Source organism: Dicentrarchus labrax, unplaced genomic scaffold, assembly GCF_905237075.1.
Source record: "Dicentrarchus labrax unplaced genomic scaffold, dlabrax2021, whole genome shotgun sequence".
NCBI classification, from domain to species: domain Eukaryota; kingdom Metazoa; phylum Chordata; class Actinopteri; family Moronidae; genus Dicentrarchus; species Dicentrarchus labrax.
Genome location: NW_026136711.1, coordinates 17,304,384 through 17,323,790, shown reverse-complemented (window position 1 = coordinate 17,323,790; position 19,407 = coordinate 17,304,384). Strand labels below are relative to the sequence as shown.

The window sequence follows — 19,407 nt, the reverse complement described above, 5'->3', positions numbered from 1 at the left end:
CTTCCGGAAGGTAAAAGGGAAAGCATTTCAAAATAATAGTTGTTCTTGTATGTATAGAAATTTTAAAAATTACTCGGTTAAAAAAATAATTAAGTACATCGTGGACAGCACAAATGTAGACATTTTATCTCTCGGTTGTTTGCAGTGAACTAATTTCGCAGTAAAACTAGTCCAGATTAACTCGGTTAAGCGTCTAAAGTATTTTACACTGAAGACAAAGTTAGCGGTTAAGTTTTCCTTCCGGGTCAAACACTGTGACTTCCGTGTTGTTAACAAGGTTTAGCCAGCCGACTGAAGGCCCAGTTTATTAAAGTTTATTAAATATAGTAACCAACCCAAGGGAAACCTCTCCAGTCCAGCACTGAGGTTCGTATCAGCTGTCTTTGTGTTTAACTCAAGCTGCTGTAACTTCACTTGTTCCTCCTCCTCCGAGTCCAGAAGACTTTCTCACACCGCGGTTGAAACGTCTGCGTTAACTTGATATTTATGTTCATTTGAGTTGAACCACGCTGGGCTGTAAGTACTTTACTCACTCGTCAAACAGAGCTAACAACCTGTGGCTGGTTAGCGTCAGTGTTAGCTTGTGCTAATCGTCGAGAGTGCGGTGGTGGTGTTGGTGGACGGCGGCTAGCTGCGAGCTCCGTTAGCCTGCTGTTGGCTTTAAATGGGAATATAAAGGTCACACAGTCAATGCTCGATACATGCAGTGTGACAGGAGTGGCTCAGTAAGGTGCTCTGCTATATGTACAGTGCTGCTGCTCCTGTTTAATGTGTGTGTTTTGTAGCTCTCGTTACAGCTGCCCAGAGACTGCAGCCGAGGATGGTTAAACTGGCACATTTACAGGCATTAGAGTATGTCCCTGTAACTTTAATCTCTATAAATACATTTAAAACAGATGCATATGTTAATATACAGGCAACTTCAACCTTATAAATACATTTAAAATAGATGCATATGTAAATATACAGGCAGGTGTTTTCGTACAGAGGTAGATGCATGTCCCTGTTCTTGGGTCAGTCTAGTAAATTACAGCTTTTCTGATGAATGTCTTATATATTAATGTGATCACATTCTTCTCGTAAACAAGGACATTGCAATACAGAAATGACAATTTGATTTTAGTTCATTACATAATAGTTTGTCCACCAGAGAACATTTCACAATTTAGAAAAGAAACAACACAACTGAGGGATCAATCTTAAGATTGTTGTAAATATAAATAAACTTACCATTGCCTAATATATTGTTATCAGTCTTATTTTTTAAACTAAATAATAGAATAATAAAACTCAATCCTTGCGTCCCACTATTGCAAAAGGTAACTTTTTATCTGTATTCAAAGTTTAAATTTGATATACAAAAGATAGAGGGACACCGCTGTATTGATTACATTCCTGGCCTATTGACAATGATTAGTAATTGACTCTGTAAACTAACTCTGTGGCTATAATAACTGTTTGTTCTGCTTAAACTAATCACATGTTCTTCACAGACAAGCACTTGGGTTTTTCAAACTCATGCTGCACCTAAATTCAAACCTATATTTCTTATTCCATCTGTTAAGATAAAGAGACATTCATAAGGCACCTCACAGCAATGCAGTTGGCTGTATTGTTACTGAAATAGCAATGATCCTCCAGTTACTGCCCTCTTTCTGTGTAATAAAGCTGTTTGGAAACTCAAGATGTGAAATATGTTAATTAAATGTAATTTGTGTGTTTCAGAATTTGAGATTACACGCAGGTCACACTGGATGGGCCAGCTGGTAACAGTCGGGGCCAGCTGTTAACATCCTTTGGGCCTGTACGTGTAACATCAGTTCACAATGGCCAGTCACTTCCGTAGCTACATTTGGGACCCGGTCCTCATTGTGAGTCAGATTGTGTTGATGCAGTGCATCTACTACAGCTTCTTGGGCCTGTGGTTGGCTGGAGTGGACAGTCTGGTGCAAAGTAGTCGGTCACTGGATCAGATCTTCAGCTATGAAGTAAGTTATAAGATCTCTGTGAGCATCTGTGTAGTCTGTGTCTGTCACACATTTGTACACTCCTGAAACGTTCTTTAAATCTTTGCTCTACTTCGGCAGGCCCTTGGCTTTGCAACGATGCAGGGTCGGCTCTCAATGATGGCATTTATCTTGAACTCCCTTACCAGGTAAGTTAGTTCTTCATTTGTACAAAGAGATGAGAACTGTGACACCTCTTACTAAAATGCTGTTGTTCAAGCGTCTCATGATAAAAACATTTAAAGGCTGTAATTGACACCTGCACAAATGATCCACCAGCAGGACTAAACGCTGTTGAAAAAGATATATATTTACATAGGATAATGATTTCTATAGAGTTGGTATGTGGCAAGACTTTACATTATACAGTTACATAACATTTACAGTTACTTTGCAGGGTCGTCTTTGTATCCACACAAATCTTTTGTCAAACATAAATGAGCACGGCTGAACTTTTTCTCTGTCCTTGTTTTGTCAGCGCCCTCGGTCTGTGGTTCTTCATCCGTCGAGGGAAACAGTGCCTGGACTTCACAGTCACTGTGCACTTCTTCCATATGATCGGCTGCTGGATCTATAATGCACATTTTCCAGCCGCCCTGTCCTGGTGGCTTGTCAATGTAGCCTGCATGGCACTGATGGCTGTAATTGGAGAGTACTTGTGCATGCGGACTGAGCTCAGGGCTATTCCAGTCAATAGTGGACCCAAATCTAACCTGTGAAATTGTGTTGACACCACACTGAAAGTCTGTGGACGGTTAACCCCTGAGGAACTGGCTCAGAGGAGGTTTTTCACTGATTTGCAAAAGAAATGGTGTATGAACCTCCGTCAGTGTAGACGTTGGATTGTCATCCATCTCTTCTTCAAGTGATTCACCAGATGAACTGATCTATTTATTCACAATTGTCCAATAAATGTTGGACAGTATTAACTCTGTAGCATACTAAGATATGTGTTTTAATGCTGTTGAAAGCAGACATCAGTTTACACATTTCTCTGAACCTAATGACTATAGATTTGATTTTTTTTCTTAGCAAATACATTTCTTGTGTTCATTTTAAGCACAATTGCATGAGCATCCCATTCCCTCAATTTGAGATTTACACGATTTCTTCTTATTTTTAATTTTTTGCTTATGTACACGTCTTCGCACACAGGAAATGACAAATGGAAAATTCAGAGCAAATACAAACTGTCTTAAAACAGCAGCAAGAGAGCAACACATGTCAACAACAGACTTTTTCCTTCTCTTTGTGTTTGTATAATGAGCTTGGCAAACAAACATGACCATCATGTTACAAGATGTTTTGGTTTTAAAATGAAAATGTTCGAGTTACATTTCAGTTTAATGTGCAAGGTTGCGTATCACAGCTTTTTATCAGAGCTGTGTCTAACAGTTAAACGTTGGGTAACAAGATCAGTGTGCAAACAGGTGTACTGATATATGATAGTCAATCATTGTGTGAAGCCAAGAGTTCCCTGATTTATAATCTCAACACATAATGGGTCAGAAGTATAAAATCAGGCTTATTGTTTTATCTCTCTGGGTAAGGTTTGTACATTCAGTGTAATAATTCTCATTTTAGACCTTCCTTGTCAAGCTTGTACAGCATTTTGCACAGCTAGTGTCGTTTGTTTCCGTCTCTTTATGTCATGATGTGTTATGCAGTCGAGGTGGCCTCTTTGGGGACAGTTTGTCAACCACCAGCTGTGTTCTGACAGCAGGCTGTGTCTGTGTCCCTGAAAACACTATTACTGATTGTGGGGCCGTGGCATGAGAAGTACTGAAACGTGTAGCACTGATGGTTTCTGGAACAATATCAACTTTAACATTTAATGATGGTTTTTAAAACCCCGTCTGCATTATAATTATTATTATTAGATCATTACTGTAACACATACACATCTTTTTATTCTGTGTGGTGACTGTCAGATCAAACCTTTGCAGCTTTCATAGTGTGGACTATGCAGTGTCTTGTTTTGAAATCCGGTTGTATAAGAACATCATTATGCTGCAGGGGTTGATATTTAAAGGTTGTACAATAGTTTGACATTTTGGGAAATACACATATTCACTTTCTCACTGAGAGTGAGATGAGAAGAACAGTACCACCCTCGTGTCTGTCCATGAAATATGAAGCTACAGCCAGCAGGTTGTTTGCTCAGCTTAGACTGGAAACTTGGAAAAAGTCGTATTCCTGCACCTCTTAGGCTCACTTATGAAAATGTTATATCTTATTTGATTAAAACCAAGGTATAAAAATGATAAGCTGTACTTTTTACAGGGGATATGTGCAGAACTATCGGGTGCAGTGTCTTCCTGGAGTCTCCTGGACACTGATTTGTTTGTACGGACTAAACAAATGAGACACAACGTGTTCATTAATGAGCTGAAGAGGAGCCAAGCTATCGGTTTCCCCCTGTTCCCAGTCTTCATGCTAAGCTAAGCTAAGCTAACCGGCTGCTGGTGGTAGCTTCATATTTATTGCACATGAGAGTGATATCAATCCTCTCATCTAACCCTCAACTACTAAATACTGTTAAGTTCAAACTCACAAGTACTACCAGCGTCACCTGTTATTTGATCATTTTTTAACAAAGGCTGCTCTGAAGGTTTTCACATGCAATGCTACTCTTTGTATTCTTTGCCATAAACGTTCCTTTTTATAATGTATTTAAATACAGAGAACTCAAGAGATGGACCTATTCATGTAAATCAATTTGCTGACTTGTTTCTAGTGCAGGAACATAGCAGACAAGGTGTACATATTTTTCTTTTTCCTCCTCTGTGAAGATTTAAATATAGGGTGTTGGCACCAGCATCAAGCAGCTATTGACAGTGTAAGTACTTTGTGCATATGCTGTTAAATAAAATACTACCAGTTCATATGGATCGGGGGAAAAAAGTGTAAAACCGCAGGTGAAAAAATAATTGGCCATTATGCTTCAGATGTCAAAGATAAGTCTTCTAATGATGGGCGCACGTCTTTGGATCTGTGATAGTTTTCCACCCCGGGCCCCCGACCCCTCATTTTCTCCCTCAGCTGCGGAAGTGTCCAGGTGGAAGGAAGCAGATGGGAGAGCGCTAACGAGTTGAAAGAGGCTGGTTGTGATCCTCATTACCAACGCTTTGCTTCAGGGAGGGCTAAAAACAGAAACTCCTGTAGTAAATGAGTGGTACAACAGAGGACTTACTGCATCGATTAAATGTTCCACTATTTTACCACTATTTGTGTTTCCGTCATTTTGCTGAAGGTGATGCACACACACACACACACAGACACACTGTATGTTTTAAACATGGTGCTTTATTATTACAAACACATTACTTTGCCATATATTGCTTTATACAGTCTTGTAAATAGTGTGCTTTTCTATCAGTAAACAGGAAAAAAAACACATGGGTATTGAACTTGTTTTACATTCAGAAGTTCTTTCCATGTTTAAATTGTCTTTATGGTTCTTTTCTCGTGGTCTAATGCTTATGATAACACAATCATTTTCATGCTTTCTTCAACAGCATATGAAGGGATAAGAGTCCTCTCTTTAGAAGTGACCGTACATATTGCTCATGCTTTGAAGGACATCACAACTGTTTTTTTGTATTCTCACCACCAGACACTCAATGGATGACATAATGCTACCAATCGTGTAACATGAAATAAATAGGAACCACTAGAACAAACATGCTAATGGAGGTAAGGGAGGTGGGGGTGGGTGGGGTAATGAATCTGCATAAAAAGGATGCTGATACACTGAGGAACTATTAGCCTAACTTCATGCACAGGTCGACGCCACTGTACACTTTTGTCCAAGGTAAAATCAAAAGACGGTTCATTATTCTGAAGCACTGTCACTAAAATGATCATGCATTTGTGACAAAAGAGAAGATGGAAAATATTCAAGGACCGCAGTAATCATCCAAAATGTGATCGTGTCTGTTGGGACCGTGAGTATTGTGCAAATGAGGACAGTTTTGGAAAAACAAAAACAAACAAAACCAAACAAATAGATGCTATTGCTCATTCATTTTTAATTTGTTCGGAAACTAGGCGACTGTTGCAGTAATAGTAAAAGCATCTTTGTAAAGGAAATTTAACGTAAGTGGTTAAAAGGCCATTACAATTAACGATATCTCATGGGGGTTTTATGGCTAAATGTGTTGAAAGAGTGGGAATGATACAAACTGTAGCACCCATTAACTCATTGCTGTTGATAAGATTCATGGCAGTCGTTGTTTGCTGCTTAACATTTGGGGATTTTGTTTTCAAAAATGTATCAAAAGATTAAAACAGATAAATAGAGCACCAGAGTTTGGAGTCTATTTAGTCTCACAATATAATTATGCATTAATGGGTCAATCTTTAATTGAACTAATATTAATACAAAAGCACTTTTATGGACATTTTACAAAAAAGCCTTTTTTTTGTATTACAACAGCAGTTAGTTTTGCTCCTGCATATTATTAGGCTTTATTAGAGATTAATTATAGGTGTTTAATGTGAAATAAATACTGTGTGGCAGTACACAGGCATTAAAATAGGATTATTCGGAAAAATTTTCCTTATATCTCTGGATGCATAATTATACAGATTCTTCTTTGAATATCTGATCTGGTCTATCTGTGTACTGTATCACATTTATGTAATATTGTCTTGATTGCAAAGTGAGCATTTTCGCACAAGGTGGAACAGAAACGGGTGAAACAACACTGAACATCCACACTTCAGATTTTCTTATTACACACAAACATCAACAGGTCAGAAGTTTGATCGAGCTTAAGACTGAACCAACGCAAGGGCGAGGCTCTGAGAGAGCATGAGAGGAGCTGGAGAGGTGAACGTGTGATGATGCCGTGTCAGATGTCTGTTTTTGGTGTCTTTATAGCAGCCGTGCAACATTAACCACAGTGGGTTGAAGTGTTGTGGGTTGGGGAAGGGGGCATCAAAAGTTTTATACAAGTGGCTTGATTGTCACTTACACAAACATTTACTAGACTTGGAAACAGATTAAAGGAGCATTTCACCTACAGGACATCTGAACGTTGGTCAGTCGCTAGCTTTAGTGTATTTACGTCTTTCAGATGGATGTTTGGTTTGGTCCAGTTTCAAAGGTTTTGTAATGACAGATTAGCGAAAATATTGCAATTGTTTTTGGTGAAGTGCTCCTTTAAATGTTTTCTTGAAACGTGAAAGCTAATTACATCATGATGGCTTGGCTGTATTTATACAAACTCACTGGAGATTAAACTTGTTGTTTTGGTGTCTAACATACGCTATAGTTCTTCATTAAAGGAACTCTTTTACTTTTTAAGATAAAGAGAAGTAGATGTGATGATCGATACCACTCTCATGCCTGTATACTCAATATAAAGCTTCAGCCACAAGCCAATTAACTTAGCTTGGCTAAAAGACAAGGGGGAAAAAAAAGGAAACAGCCAGTTTGGCTCTGTCTAAAGGTAACATAATCCATCTACCAGCAACTCTAAAGCTCGCTTTAGATGAACATTTTATATGTAATTTGTTTAATCTGTACAAAAGTGTAAAAAGGATGCTGACTCTGAGTATTTCTGGGCTGGGAGCAGCCATAGGAGTGTGTGCTAAACTAACTGGCTACTGGCAACATCTTCATATTTAGTGTACAGACAAGAGAGTGGCTTATAGATCCTCTCAGGTAACTCTCAAAATGTTGAACAATTTCCATGGTAAAACCACGGTACAGGGAGTGGACACAGAAACATTAACTCACCACTGTCTTGTAATGAAAACCAGCAACAACTCCGCTAGTGCTGCTTTAGAAACTGCCTCAGAGTTGAATCTGCAATAACTGCAGTGTTATCTGTATTATTCATTGCAGGGCTCTCATATTAGAATGCATTAGATGGTACAGCTGTATTGTGTCAACTCCTTGTTTGTAACCCAGAGCCACAGGTGTCTGTTCTGATCAGACTCACATTGTATCTGAAATCCCTTAACTACGTGGCGTTTTAGTGCGCCTGGACTGGTTAGTTGGTGGAAATGTAATTTAACTACTCTATCAGTTTCTAGACATAAGGGGGGATAAAGCTGAAGTATCTGAGGAGATTTCAAACATTATTCATCAGAGCAAATATTGATTGGCTTGCCACAGACCTCCGTGGCTCTGTGTCAAAATAATACTTATTAAAATATTTGTCTCTCTTAAATCCTTGGCTTTAAATTTGAACATAGGAGGACTAAACCAGGGGGCCCCTTCTCACCCCTCCTGCCTCCTCACCCTCACCCCCATCTATACAGAGGACCAGTCGGGTCCAGTCATGATCAGCATGCCCATCACTGGCAGGGTAAGGGCAGCAAAAGGTGAACTTAAGCTAGGAGATGAGCTGGGGCTGCACAGGTCGAACAGACTTCCCTGGAAGCGTATCTTCCTGGAGTCCTGCCTCAGAGTCTCCCAGATGGAGCTGACTTCCTCCTGACAGTCGGACAGCGCTGTGAGGGCACATGTGTGGAAAGCTTCCCAGTGGCTGTGGCAAACAAAGGATCATCAGATCAACGACTGTGTTTGCCATTTTACGCAGAGTTCATCCCCCGCTACATCATGCAGACGTGCACTGGCTGTCGTGGATTAATTTACTTGCCAATAATCCATCACTCAGATGGCTACGTTGGCTTCAAGTAAGTCAAACTGAGCTTTAATTACCATGGCAACTGCATCAGAGAGTGAAACAATATCACAGATGATATTGCAAGTGGGCAATTTCCAACAGAAGGCTTACGTGTAAATCTTTGTCTTCAGTATACTGTGCCGGGGTTGTAGGGTGCGTGCAGTAACAATGACAAAAAACGTCCCCGGAATTTCATTACTGCTGCAGCAAAGTCATAAATTATTTAGCACAATGGCTCAGTGTCTCAGCACCATTCATTTCTCTATTCTCCCTCAGAGATTATGGCATCTGCTCTCTTTCTCTCCAGTATTTTGCCATGAGATGTGTTCTTCATACTATATCCGTCTGTATTATATCACTCAATCATGCACTATTTCACTCAAAATGAACATAAATACAACTGTGTGCACAGTGCTGCAGATCTGTGGTTTTTACTAAAGGTGTTTATTCCAACAGCTGGTTTGTCTTTCACTTCTGTTCAGTTAAAATCAGTGGTGTTTGGTTCACATAAAAACATACAGACTCTATTGGGGATGTCCCACATGCACAAATGGATGCTGCATGCTGCTTACACACACTCATTATCACCTGCACACGGCTGCCACTCCCCTCTCACTGGTCACGTTCTCCTGGTAGTTGTCCATGCTCTCTCCCAGCTCCAGGACACAGTCAGAAAAGTCCTTATAAATGTTTTCACACCTCACATCTGCAGCGTCTCCTGACACCATCAGGGGGAGGAATACTGCAAAAACAGACACAGCTGACAGCTTCAGTGACCAGACTTTAGAAACCTCTCTAAACTATATCAATTAAATGGACTAAGTTTGAAAGATGAATCATCCTGTTGTCCCTGACAGATGCACAAGCAAAATTATTATAACTGATTCATTATAATTTGGTTTTTGTTGTACGTGTGAAATAGTTTTAGTCTGGTGACTCTTTTTATATGATCTCCCCACTTCCAGTTGTATCTTTAAGCACTGCTTTTGATTATGTAACTTCTTCTTTTATACAAAAAACACAATATTTTATTCAATTTGTTGTTTCATACATACACGTAATTAGCAGGTATTTTTTAACATTCCTGTTAATCTGTGAATTTAAGGATTTTGCAATCATCTAAACTTTACTTTGAACAGCTGTCAGTGGGTGATATAAGCAGATGTTATCACAGAGAATAATCCTGACCACTGCAGCCTATATATTCCTTCTACATGGGGTACAATGCTCTGTTCAGAGGCATTTGCAATTTAAATGATAAAACAACATATTCTGCAGGAGGACAACGCAAAATAAACACAAATAAAGCTGTAAATGTGAGTAAAAGTGGCATTTAAGAGAAATAAATCAATTTGTGGGGTTTTATCTCTGAATGATGCATGTCCTAAAAGCTTGCACACTATCACCTAAGTATAGACATCCAGCATCCACCGTCGACGGGTGTACTACAAGATGTTGGCCACGGCACAGCTGATAACCATCATGCAACACGGATGGAGATAAATAAAGATCACAGCGGTGACATCTCGGGATGCAGGAAGATAAAGATAAAGATGTAAGGCAGTTTTCTTTTTGTCTCTGTTAAATGCACCCAAAGTGGCTCGCAGCCCAAATAAACCCCTCGGAGGAGCTTGAGCTATCTTACCCAGGGCAAACGCAAGAATCCCTCCGATCTTCGTCGACATGAAAAATCCCATATCATCCCATTTCAAGCCAAGCGGAGGGCGCGGGATGCTGCCGAGGCACTCATGGATCGGAATAAAAAAAAAAAAAAAGCGGCGCTGAGTCACACGGAGCTGCTTAGCTGCCCATCATTAACGTGAGTCGGTGTGTATCAGGCATTAAGCGGCGGTAAACACTTGGGTGTGTATGTACAGTCTTTCCTTGCTCCGGCCGACTGCTGACGTTACCTGCCCCCCGGCGCGCGCTGAGCTCATCTCCCCCCCCTCAGCACCGGACAGCTCCCTCTCTCACCTCTCTGAGGGAGGAACCGCCACGCAACCCCCCTGCAACACTCACGCAACACAGGGAGGACTCTGAGGATGTTCCTGCCTGTCCTCGGTCACTTTATCGCACTTTATAGATTTTTAATCTCTACTGTTGTCTCGGTGAAGGAGTTGCAGCAATATGCTTTTACACACGGATCATAACCCTGCTGCTCCTACAGTCTCAGTCCTCCTCATAGCTCAGTGCAAAGACTGGGTGCATGAGGGATGGGAAGAAGAGTATCAAAAGTTCTGCAAACATCCCTGTGGCTCAAAACATGGAATTAGAGCTGAAGTGATTAGGCCAATAATTGATTAGTTGATCTGCATTACTAATATATAATAAATAAATCTTTTGATAACCGATTAAGTTGTTTTAAAATGAAATATATCAGAAATGTGATTGTTTCAGCTTCTCAAACACAAGAATGTGCTTTTTTCCTTCTTTACCAAATGATTATTCAATTAATGAAGATAATAATGGGAGAATAATCAATTACTAAAATAATCTCTAGTTGCAGCTCTGGATGGTGTCACTCTAATTTCCTTGAGTGACAGTATCATTTATTTGTCACTTTACTGAAACTGTGTAGATTGCAAAAACATTACTGCACACAGCACAAACTGTAAAGAGAAGGGACAAACATTGGATAGGATAATAATAATAATTAGGAAACTGAGTTATGGAACAAACATACACTTTGTTCACCCTTTTATTGTTTCTGAAAACATTTTCTCCACAAGTTGTGGCACGCAACCTGAAAGATTGCACAACTGGCACTTAGTAAAGCATTGCTTCACTGAGACTCTTACAACAGTAAGATGAAAAAAACAAACAGGTAAATGAACCTGCAGAAACCTCTAGAGAACACAGTTTTAATGTTTGTTGTAATTGCAGCTGCCGTTGCCCCACTTAAAACACAATATGTGAAGTTTTACAAACCTCAGGCCATATGTGAATAGATGGTAAAATTAGAGGGAAATCTTTGTTTTAATTGCATCAGTTTCTTGTTAACATTAAGTATTTGCTATTTGACACCACAAAACAGTACAGATAAGGCACAATGGTGTTTACATGATTACATACGAATGGTTTGATAATGGTTTCATAAAATCGTTTTGATCCTAATAATGCCGAAAACAAATCTCTAAATGAAATGTCATTAAACTCTGATGCAATTATTATTATGACCCACATACGGGCAGAGAGTATTCAGCTTTCTTCTGGGGGGCATTTCGTACCACAATCCCTTTGTTTTTCCATAAAAAAAAAAAAAAGGTAATGACTTACTGGTTTATCGTTTATCACATTTCACACAAACAAATACTGATAAAAAAGTCCCTTTAAAAATGAACTGTAGTTCAGTCCTGTTAGTGTCTAAATGGTCGCACTCTGATCCGAGCACAGAGTCCAGGATGTTCTCTGGTTGCGATAACAGCAGGCTGAGATCCATACAAACATCTTAAACACATTGCTCAGGATGGAAATTGGATTCCAGAAATGTTGATCCATTGGAAATTGCAATTGGGTTACTGTGGCGAGGAAATGAGCTTTAAAAGCCTGATGGACAGTATGATGATGGATGTAAACGGGCAGTTTTATTGATCTGCTCCAGCTGCCCTATTGGTTCGTTTCCGTGGAGATGCTTTAGGTGACGCCTTGTCTGTAAGACAGGATGTAAAGATCAGATATTTCTGTTGAGTAACAGTAATATGAGCAAAATATCACCTTTCAAAACAACTGTTTTGACTATATTATTACTATAAAAATGAACATACTCATGACATTGAGAGTTTCCTGAGGAATCCAGCTGATGTCCACATCGCTCATTCCCCCGGTGCCCTTCTCTATTTTCACTGGGATTCTCTTTTTCTGCAAAAACAAAGGTTAAAACATGTCAAATTTTTAAACAATTTAATCCATGAGCCTGCTTCAATTTCAGTTATGGAGAGAGATTTTACAGGAATGAGGATGGATGACACCCCTTAATGCGCACTCTATCACATTTGCTGCTGTTGACTTCACACACAGGTATACATATATATAAATAAACGTTTTCTCTGTATTAGATAGGACGGCTGAAGATAGACAGGAAAGGGAGTAGAGAGAGAGAGAGAGAGAGAGAGAGAGAGAGAGAGAGAGAGAGAGAGAGAGAGAGAGAGAGAGGATGACACGCAGCAGCAAGGGCTCAGCCTTTGTACGTGGGGCACCAGCTCTAGCAGGTGAGCTATCATCACACAAATATATCTGATTAGACTTGCATTAGCAGAAGAGGGAATAATTTATTTTATTTAGACCAAACATACTGTAACATAAAATATAGAACAGCTGATATAAGACAAACACATACCGTCCTCGTCTCCAGGACCTGGTACATCCCAAAGAGCATCAGGACCACCAGTCCAACCAGGAAGATGTACATGAACATTCTGCAGAAAACAAACAGTTAAATGTTGGTATGAAAACATTTCTCTGACCTCTCCTATTAGTGCACAAGAATAGCGCTATTCAAACAAATAGGTCCTTCATCATTATAAGTGCAGTTTTTTAGTATAAAGTCCAACAAAAGTGGCGCCTTTGTGTCCTAAAATGACCTTCTAGTGACCTGTAACTGCAAAATGTTCTTATCTGTTTTGAGATTTAAAGAATGGAAAACAACATTTCTTTCTCTTGATTAATTTGCTGTTGACGGTTTCTGTATCTTGCACCAGCAGCCCAATTCTGACAACTGATCTCTTTGTGCCAATTTCACACCTCCTTTTACAGGTTTTTACATGTGCTGAAATCGACTGGGGGAGCTGGTAATGTGAAGCTGCAGAGAGCTCGAAGTAGCCTTAAGGGACGTGGAAAATAAGTAATAAGTGGGCAAAATAATTACACACAATTTACATACACCTGAGGTGCAAAAATTGGTTTAATACATCCACCCACTACCTACTGTGATTTATTATTTTAGTGCTACGCTATAGTTTGTGGCCTTCCATTTTAAATAATATGTACAGTCTGTACGATTGAAGATAAAACATAAAACCAGTAGAAGAAAGCCTTACGTTTCTCCGTCCAGACCCTCTTCTAGCTCAGTGATGGTGACAGTCTGGTTGTAAATGGCAGTCTGGAACACGCTACCCTGAAGAAGAAACAAAAAGGAGAAAGTAGTAAGCAAGTACCTTGACCTTTCAAGAACTTTGTTAAAAGTATCAGAATGTCAATATGACTCAGCATTTATCACATCATTCATTAACAGCACAGAAACAACAGTCAAAGCTCAGCAGGTAGAGAATAATGACAGACAGGAGACACAGTAGTGCCAATTATACCAAAATGGGAAAAAATACAGCCGTTACATAAAGACAAACTGCTTTGCTGACAATGGATTCCTTCAGGTTGTAATTTTCATGAATCATCCAAATTTGAGGTGGGCTGTGAAAAAACCTTCCTGTGGAGCATCCTGACAGTCACCGTCTAACATCATCCCACCACATCTATTCTCTGAAAACTCAGCCAGAACAGACCTCAAGCACCAACCACCAATATTTTTCTAGAAATAATGAAAAACCCTTTTTTACCTCAGAGTCGAGATAATTGAGGAGGATAACGAGGCCGAATGGACGGCCTGCCATGGGCTGAGCTGGGATGAAGGAGTACTCGAAGGAGGCCTGAGCCTGGGGCTGCACTACGGTGTTCAGAGGCAGAGCTGTGAACTACACAAAACATACATCATTAAAAACACTGAGATACGTACGGTAAATAGTTTTTGTTCATTTTTAATGCGTTAAGTGGCAAAAACAGATGGCAAAACATAAGAGTAACAAAATAAATGAAAAACAGAAATAGAAATATAGGAATCTACGAGATGACATCAAAATCAAATGTTAAAAAACTAATAGTTTAACAACCACATCACAAAAACATATTATTTACTTTAAGACACCCATGTTTAGAGTACTTTTTGATCAGGTAGAGCGATGTTTGCCTGTCGTTTCTATTTCAGATCAAACTTACATTCTGAATGTAGAACTGGAAGTCTTGGGGGTAGCGGAAGGAGGCCTCCAGCGACTGGATGGTGAAGTCCTGACTTCCCTTGTTGGTGAAACCCACCAGGAACCTCACGATTTCATTGGCAGGAAACTCTAAATTTATTATGGACACAAACAAATAATATAGATAACTAGAAAATTCCTAAAGAAATTTTTAATGTGCCTTGCTCTGGCCCGTGACACTGGCCCATACATTAGTGACACTGCCGAGTAGTTTACAGTACAATGAGGGGAGACACCTGTGTTTAATTCGGCGTATGCATGATCCACTAACAACCACGTATTTTAATGACACATCTTGTTTTTTCCATCTATTGCCACAATCTTCTCCCACTGAAATAGTGAGGCTGGTAATGAGTTGATGCGACAAAGTCGGCCAAAAAGTTTGTATTTATGTATTATATTTTTGCCGAAGTGACAGGAAGACTGTTGAGATATGATGAGTTTTTTTCTTGTGTTTCTACAGTTATGTGCTATTATGTAACCGCAAATAATTGTTAATATATGGTATTTCTTAAATGGAGTTTGGCATAATATTGTCCTGGGATAATGCAGGAAGGGTCATGGTTTAATTAAAATTGCTAAAGTAACTAAATAAGTAATAGCCACAATGGTAGGAATAATAAGCATGTCGTAATAATAATAACAACAATAACAATAATAAGTAATGCTATCAATAACATGAATAACAATATTTATATTCATAAATAATACATAATTAAGAAAGAAAACTATTCTTAATGTGCAGTCATAGGCAGTGTAGGTTTTTTAAAGTTTTAGAAAAGTGTCCACCAGACCCCCTACCTGTTAACGTACAATGAACGTTGTAGACTTTTATTTTGAAATACCACCCTCAGCCCGAAAGCAATAGTGCAGTTACGACAGTCTGAGTGTCTTCTTCCTCACAAAATAAATCTAACTTGATGTTTTATTACATTACAAAATCTGTATTACTTGTGTCATGTGTAACAAGTTGAAATAGATGGCTAATTAAGAATTTTTGTGTCTTTTGTGACGTTAAATTAGCGCAGTAATCCTTTGTCCTGTCTAGCTAGCTTGCGCTAGAACATTAGTAGCTTGTCCTCTCTAGCAAGCAAAGCATTTTAATTAATTAGCCTTCTAATACCTTCTTCTGCCTACTAATTCTCTTTAGCTGGCTAACTAGCGCTAGCTTATTAATGCCTTGTCAGCCTCTGTAGCTAGCTATGTGTGTGTGTGTGTGTGTGTGTGTGTGTGTGAGAGGCAGGCTTTGGTTGTCATGGCAATCAGGGGAGGCCACAGCAGCTGCGCGCGCTCTCTCTCTGTCTCTAACTCCTCAGAGAGACAGAAACATTTAAATTGAATCCCCTCGAACCCATGGCCAGGAACGACCGAAATGAAAACCGAAAAGACTGTGAGCATCGTCATCTTGTTGACTATAGCACTGCCGAGTTTCAGTGGCTAAAGTTAAAAAATGTGACCTGGGGAGATTGAGAGAGAAGAGGTTCAACGAGCGTCTTTCAAGATTCCTCCTCTGCATTTTAACATGGGAGTAGATGGGGCCGTGAGAGGGTGTTGCTGGCGCATCAGTGCGTCTCCCGCCAAAAGTATTTGTCTGACAGCCTCAACAGTGGTATCACTGCGACCCCAACGGATTTACCAACGTTTCTATCTATAAATTATTTCTGTAGAGTGACATTTCTGGTCTTGAGAGCAGTTTACAAATTTATTTTTCGACAAATTTTTCTCTCTCCCCACACTCTAGCGATGATGTCACGCACTCTGGCGGTTGAACATTCTCGCAATACACACCCATTCATTTTTTGGACCGGTGTTTGGCGATTTACCGGCAAACCGTTTGGCGAAACACTTAGAAAAGTCATAGCACTAATGTCCTCACCGAGCCGCACGTTTTGATACCTTTTTTGTGTATGTGCGACCAAAACTGCGGGAGGAGTAGCACGCCGAAAAACGTACGGAAGAATAATAATAAGTATGGGGAAGAGTAGTATTGTGCTTTTCAAGGCACAATAATAAAGTGAAGAAAGGAGGTAAAGGAAACCTGAAAATAGAGCCAAACCAACCTTCTCCTGTCATGAAGATGATGGTTGTGTCGGCATCGGGGTGAGACGTTAACAGTTTATCAGCTGCTTCATCAGAGTCATCTTCGTCTCCTTCCTGAGGAAGAGGAATTTGACATGGCATTGCTACTTGATCATCTGCATGTAAACCAGGGGTCTCAAACTTAAAGTGGCTTGGGGCCACTGCTGATATTGTTACCTTATAGGGGGGCCACTTGAACATTCAAATACTACAAGAAAGTGAATTATTCTGACAATATTACACTGCTAACATCGTACTTAACAGAAATATGCAAATCCTAATAAGTTTCTATACATTTTTATATTATTATATATCATCATTGTTATTTGCAGCCAAACAGTAAATGAAGGACCAAAACCGGCTTTTATCAACTGTTTGCACACATCTGCAGCACATTTGACCTTTACCCAAATACATTTATTAAAATACAATTGTTTTTTATTTTCATTGTTTATCTAGGGGTACAAAAATAATAATATTAATAATTCAAATTTTATTTTTGACACCTGATATATTTGGCCCTCCCTGAGGGCTGGAAACGGAGCTGTGTGAGTTGCTGCTGTGTGATTAACACATTCATACCGTAGCTTGTATTTGATCTTCCTCAACGAGCACCTCTTCTTCATCATCTTCCTCCTCATCGACTGCAGCATCTGTGTCCTCAGCAATGTCCTCAGCAGAGTCGGAGTCTGCAGAGACATGGCCTGCGTGGGGCAGAAGACACAGTGGTACATATACGAGGGATGGTTGTACGTTGCAACATGAGAGGGTGGGTTAAATATGGCTGTATTCTATTTATATTGTCCAGGAGTTTGTTATTGTTACAGCGTACTACGGATGAATTGTGTTTTTATGGCGTTTAAATCTGTTAGCTAGCAATCTTTTGACTGTTTTCAGGGAATGAAATTGACCCACATTACTGATATCTTTCCTTTTTTGTGTGTATGCCAACAGTCAACCCTAAAATAACTGCAACCTATCAATGTACATCAATAACTCAGTATGAAGGTATGTGGTTAAAATATTGATGGATTTAGTCAATATCAGCAAGCTTTAACTGTGCAGCTGTGTGAAAACAATAGGATTTTCTCTTTTGTTGGTGGCAGAATTAGAATATCAAACAAAATACAACTTATTCAGTAAATGACTAATGCAAAAAGACAAACCCATCAATGAATAAAATATTTTAAAGTGATGTTTAAGCGGGATTTAGCTGTTAGTAGTATCCACAACAACTGAAAACTAGGGTCTATGTTTTTACACATTTAACCATTGATGCATTTTCATTATTGAAAGATGTGTCTGCAGAGAAAGTGGCCACTTTGTTTCCAGTGTAAAAGCAGAACAATAGGAGTCCCCCTTTGAGTGTATGTCAATGGGAACTGTAGTAAAGAGAGACCTACAAACACAGAAGTAACCATCTTATCTATGGTGACGTGTCCCAGTAGCCGCTAACTGTTGCTGCATCCACACAGACGTAACTTTGACTAAAAATCACCTTTTAAAAGCTCACAAAGAGGCTTTTAACTTCACATTTTAAGGCCGAGATTATTGTTTTATACTTTCACGGCAGCCGCTGGTAGGCGACTATCACTTTCGTTCATTTCAGAGTAAAAGAGAGGAGCTACAACTCTCTTATAACTGTGAGTAAAACAAGATAAAACCACAATACAGTCATGTTAACAAAGCGGTGGTGGAGACTTAAAGCTGCTCCTCTATAGCTATGTGACTGTGCCACGTCAATATGTTTAGACTGTCTAATAACTTTTTTTTTAAAACTGCTGCCGAAGTGAAGCGACGACATAAACCTGCGAAACGAAGGAGAAAACACGACTTACCGATGGACATGAGGCCGCAGGGGAAGGCCAGGAGGAACAGCAGCAGCAATTTTGATCCGAAATTGAACATTTTGTCAGAGGTGAAGGCTGAAGTTAGTAACACATCAGCGTTCAGGAGAGGAGAGGACAGCAGCAGAGCAGGGGGGCGGGATCAGAGGGAGTTTTAGACCCGCCTGTCTGGAGGAGGTTTGTGAGGCTGTTCAAAACACATGGAGGAAGTTAACTGCAGGAAACTGGTGACAACTTGCTCACATTTTTGCTCTCAAACTTAAAAAAACCCCGACAATATGCTGCTTTATTTGTAGACTTAGTCTTTATTAAATGGTGATAAAAGTTGTGTCAGTGGTGGAAGAAGTCTGCAGATGCTTTTGTAAAAGTACTAATGGGCAGGTTACTGTAAATGTAATAAATTACTCATTACTCTTTTAAAAAGTAATTTAACTACATTACTTATTACTCCCTGCCAACAGTAATTAGTTACACTACTAGTTATATTACTTATGACGATTAAAATCCATACATCAAAGTAATGGAATATTTCCAGCTGCCAAACTAATTACCTCCATGATTACAAACATGAATCCAAGGATGTGATTTTATTATTGGATTTCAAATCAGTAGAGGGTGACAACAAAACTAATATTGTAACTAATTATTTTTTGGAGGAGAAGCGGTAATATTATTACTGAAATGTTTTAGTAATTAGTTACACTACATAGTTACTGAGAAAAGTAATCCTATTATTGTAATGTTATTACTAGTAATGAGTTACTGCCCAACCCTGAATACGACACTGAAAAAAATACCACACTCCAGG

At 39.4% G+C, this 19,407-nt stretch overlaps 3 protein-coding genes across 3 annotated transcripts; 1 reads left to right on the top strand and 2 right to left on the bottom strand.

Moving 5' to 3' along the window:
• Positions 1-240: 240 nt before the first annotated feature.
• On the top strand, positions 241-5,233 carry sys1 (SYS1 golgi trafficking protein). Its single transcript, XM_051416208.1, has 4 exons — positions 241-366; positions 1,726-1,988; positions 2,088-2,155; positions 2,485-5,233. The coding sequence occupies exons 2-4, from the start codon at positions 1,827-1,829 to the stop codon at positions 2,723-2,725; spliced, it is 471 nt and encodes a 156-aa protein (XP_051272168.1). The 5' UTR covers positions 241-366; positions 1,726-1,826; the 3' UTR covers positions 2,726-5,233.
• A 59-nt stretch (positions 5,234-5,292) lies between these two features.
• On the bottom strand, positions 5,293-10,917 carry LOC127372477 (neuritin-like). The gene is made up of 3 exons (XM_051416209.1): positions 10,293-10,917; positions 9,236-9,389; positions 5,293-8,506 (listed from the first exon to the last, which is right to left on the bottom strand). Exons 1-3 carry the CDS (start codon positions 10,342-10,344, stop codon positions 8,272-8,274), a joined length of 441 nt encoding a protein of 146 aa, XP_051272169.1. The 5' UTR covers positions 10,345-10,917; the 3' UTR covers positions 5,293-8,271.
• Positions 10,918-11,313: 396 nt separating this feature from the next.
• LOC127372471 (translocon-associated protein subunit alpha) lies at positions 11,314-18,751 on the bottom strand. Its single transcript, XM_051416193.1, has 9 exons — positions 18,591-18,751; positions 17,335-17,456; positions 16,734-16,827; positions 14,636-14,763; positions 14,200-14,334; positions 13,684-13,760; positions 12,984-13,062; positions 12,412-12,505; positions 11,314-12,296 (listed from the first exon to the last, which is right to left on the bottom strand). Exons 1-9 carry the CDS (start codon positions 18,658-18,660, stop codon positions 12,232-12,234), a joined length of 864 nt encoding a protein of 287 aa, XP_051272153.1. The 5' UTR covers positions 18,661-18,751; the 3' UTR covers positions 11,314-12,231.
• Between the last annotated feature and the right edge of the window lie 656 nt (positions 18,752-19,407).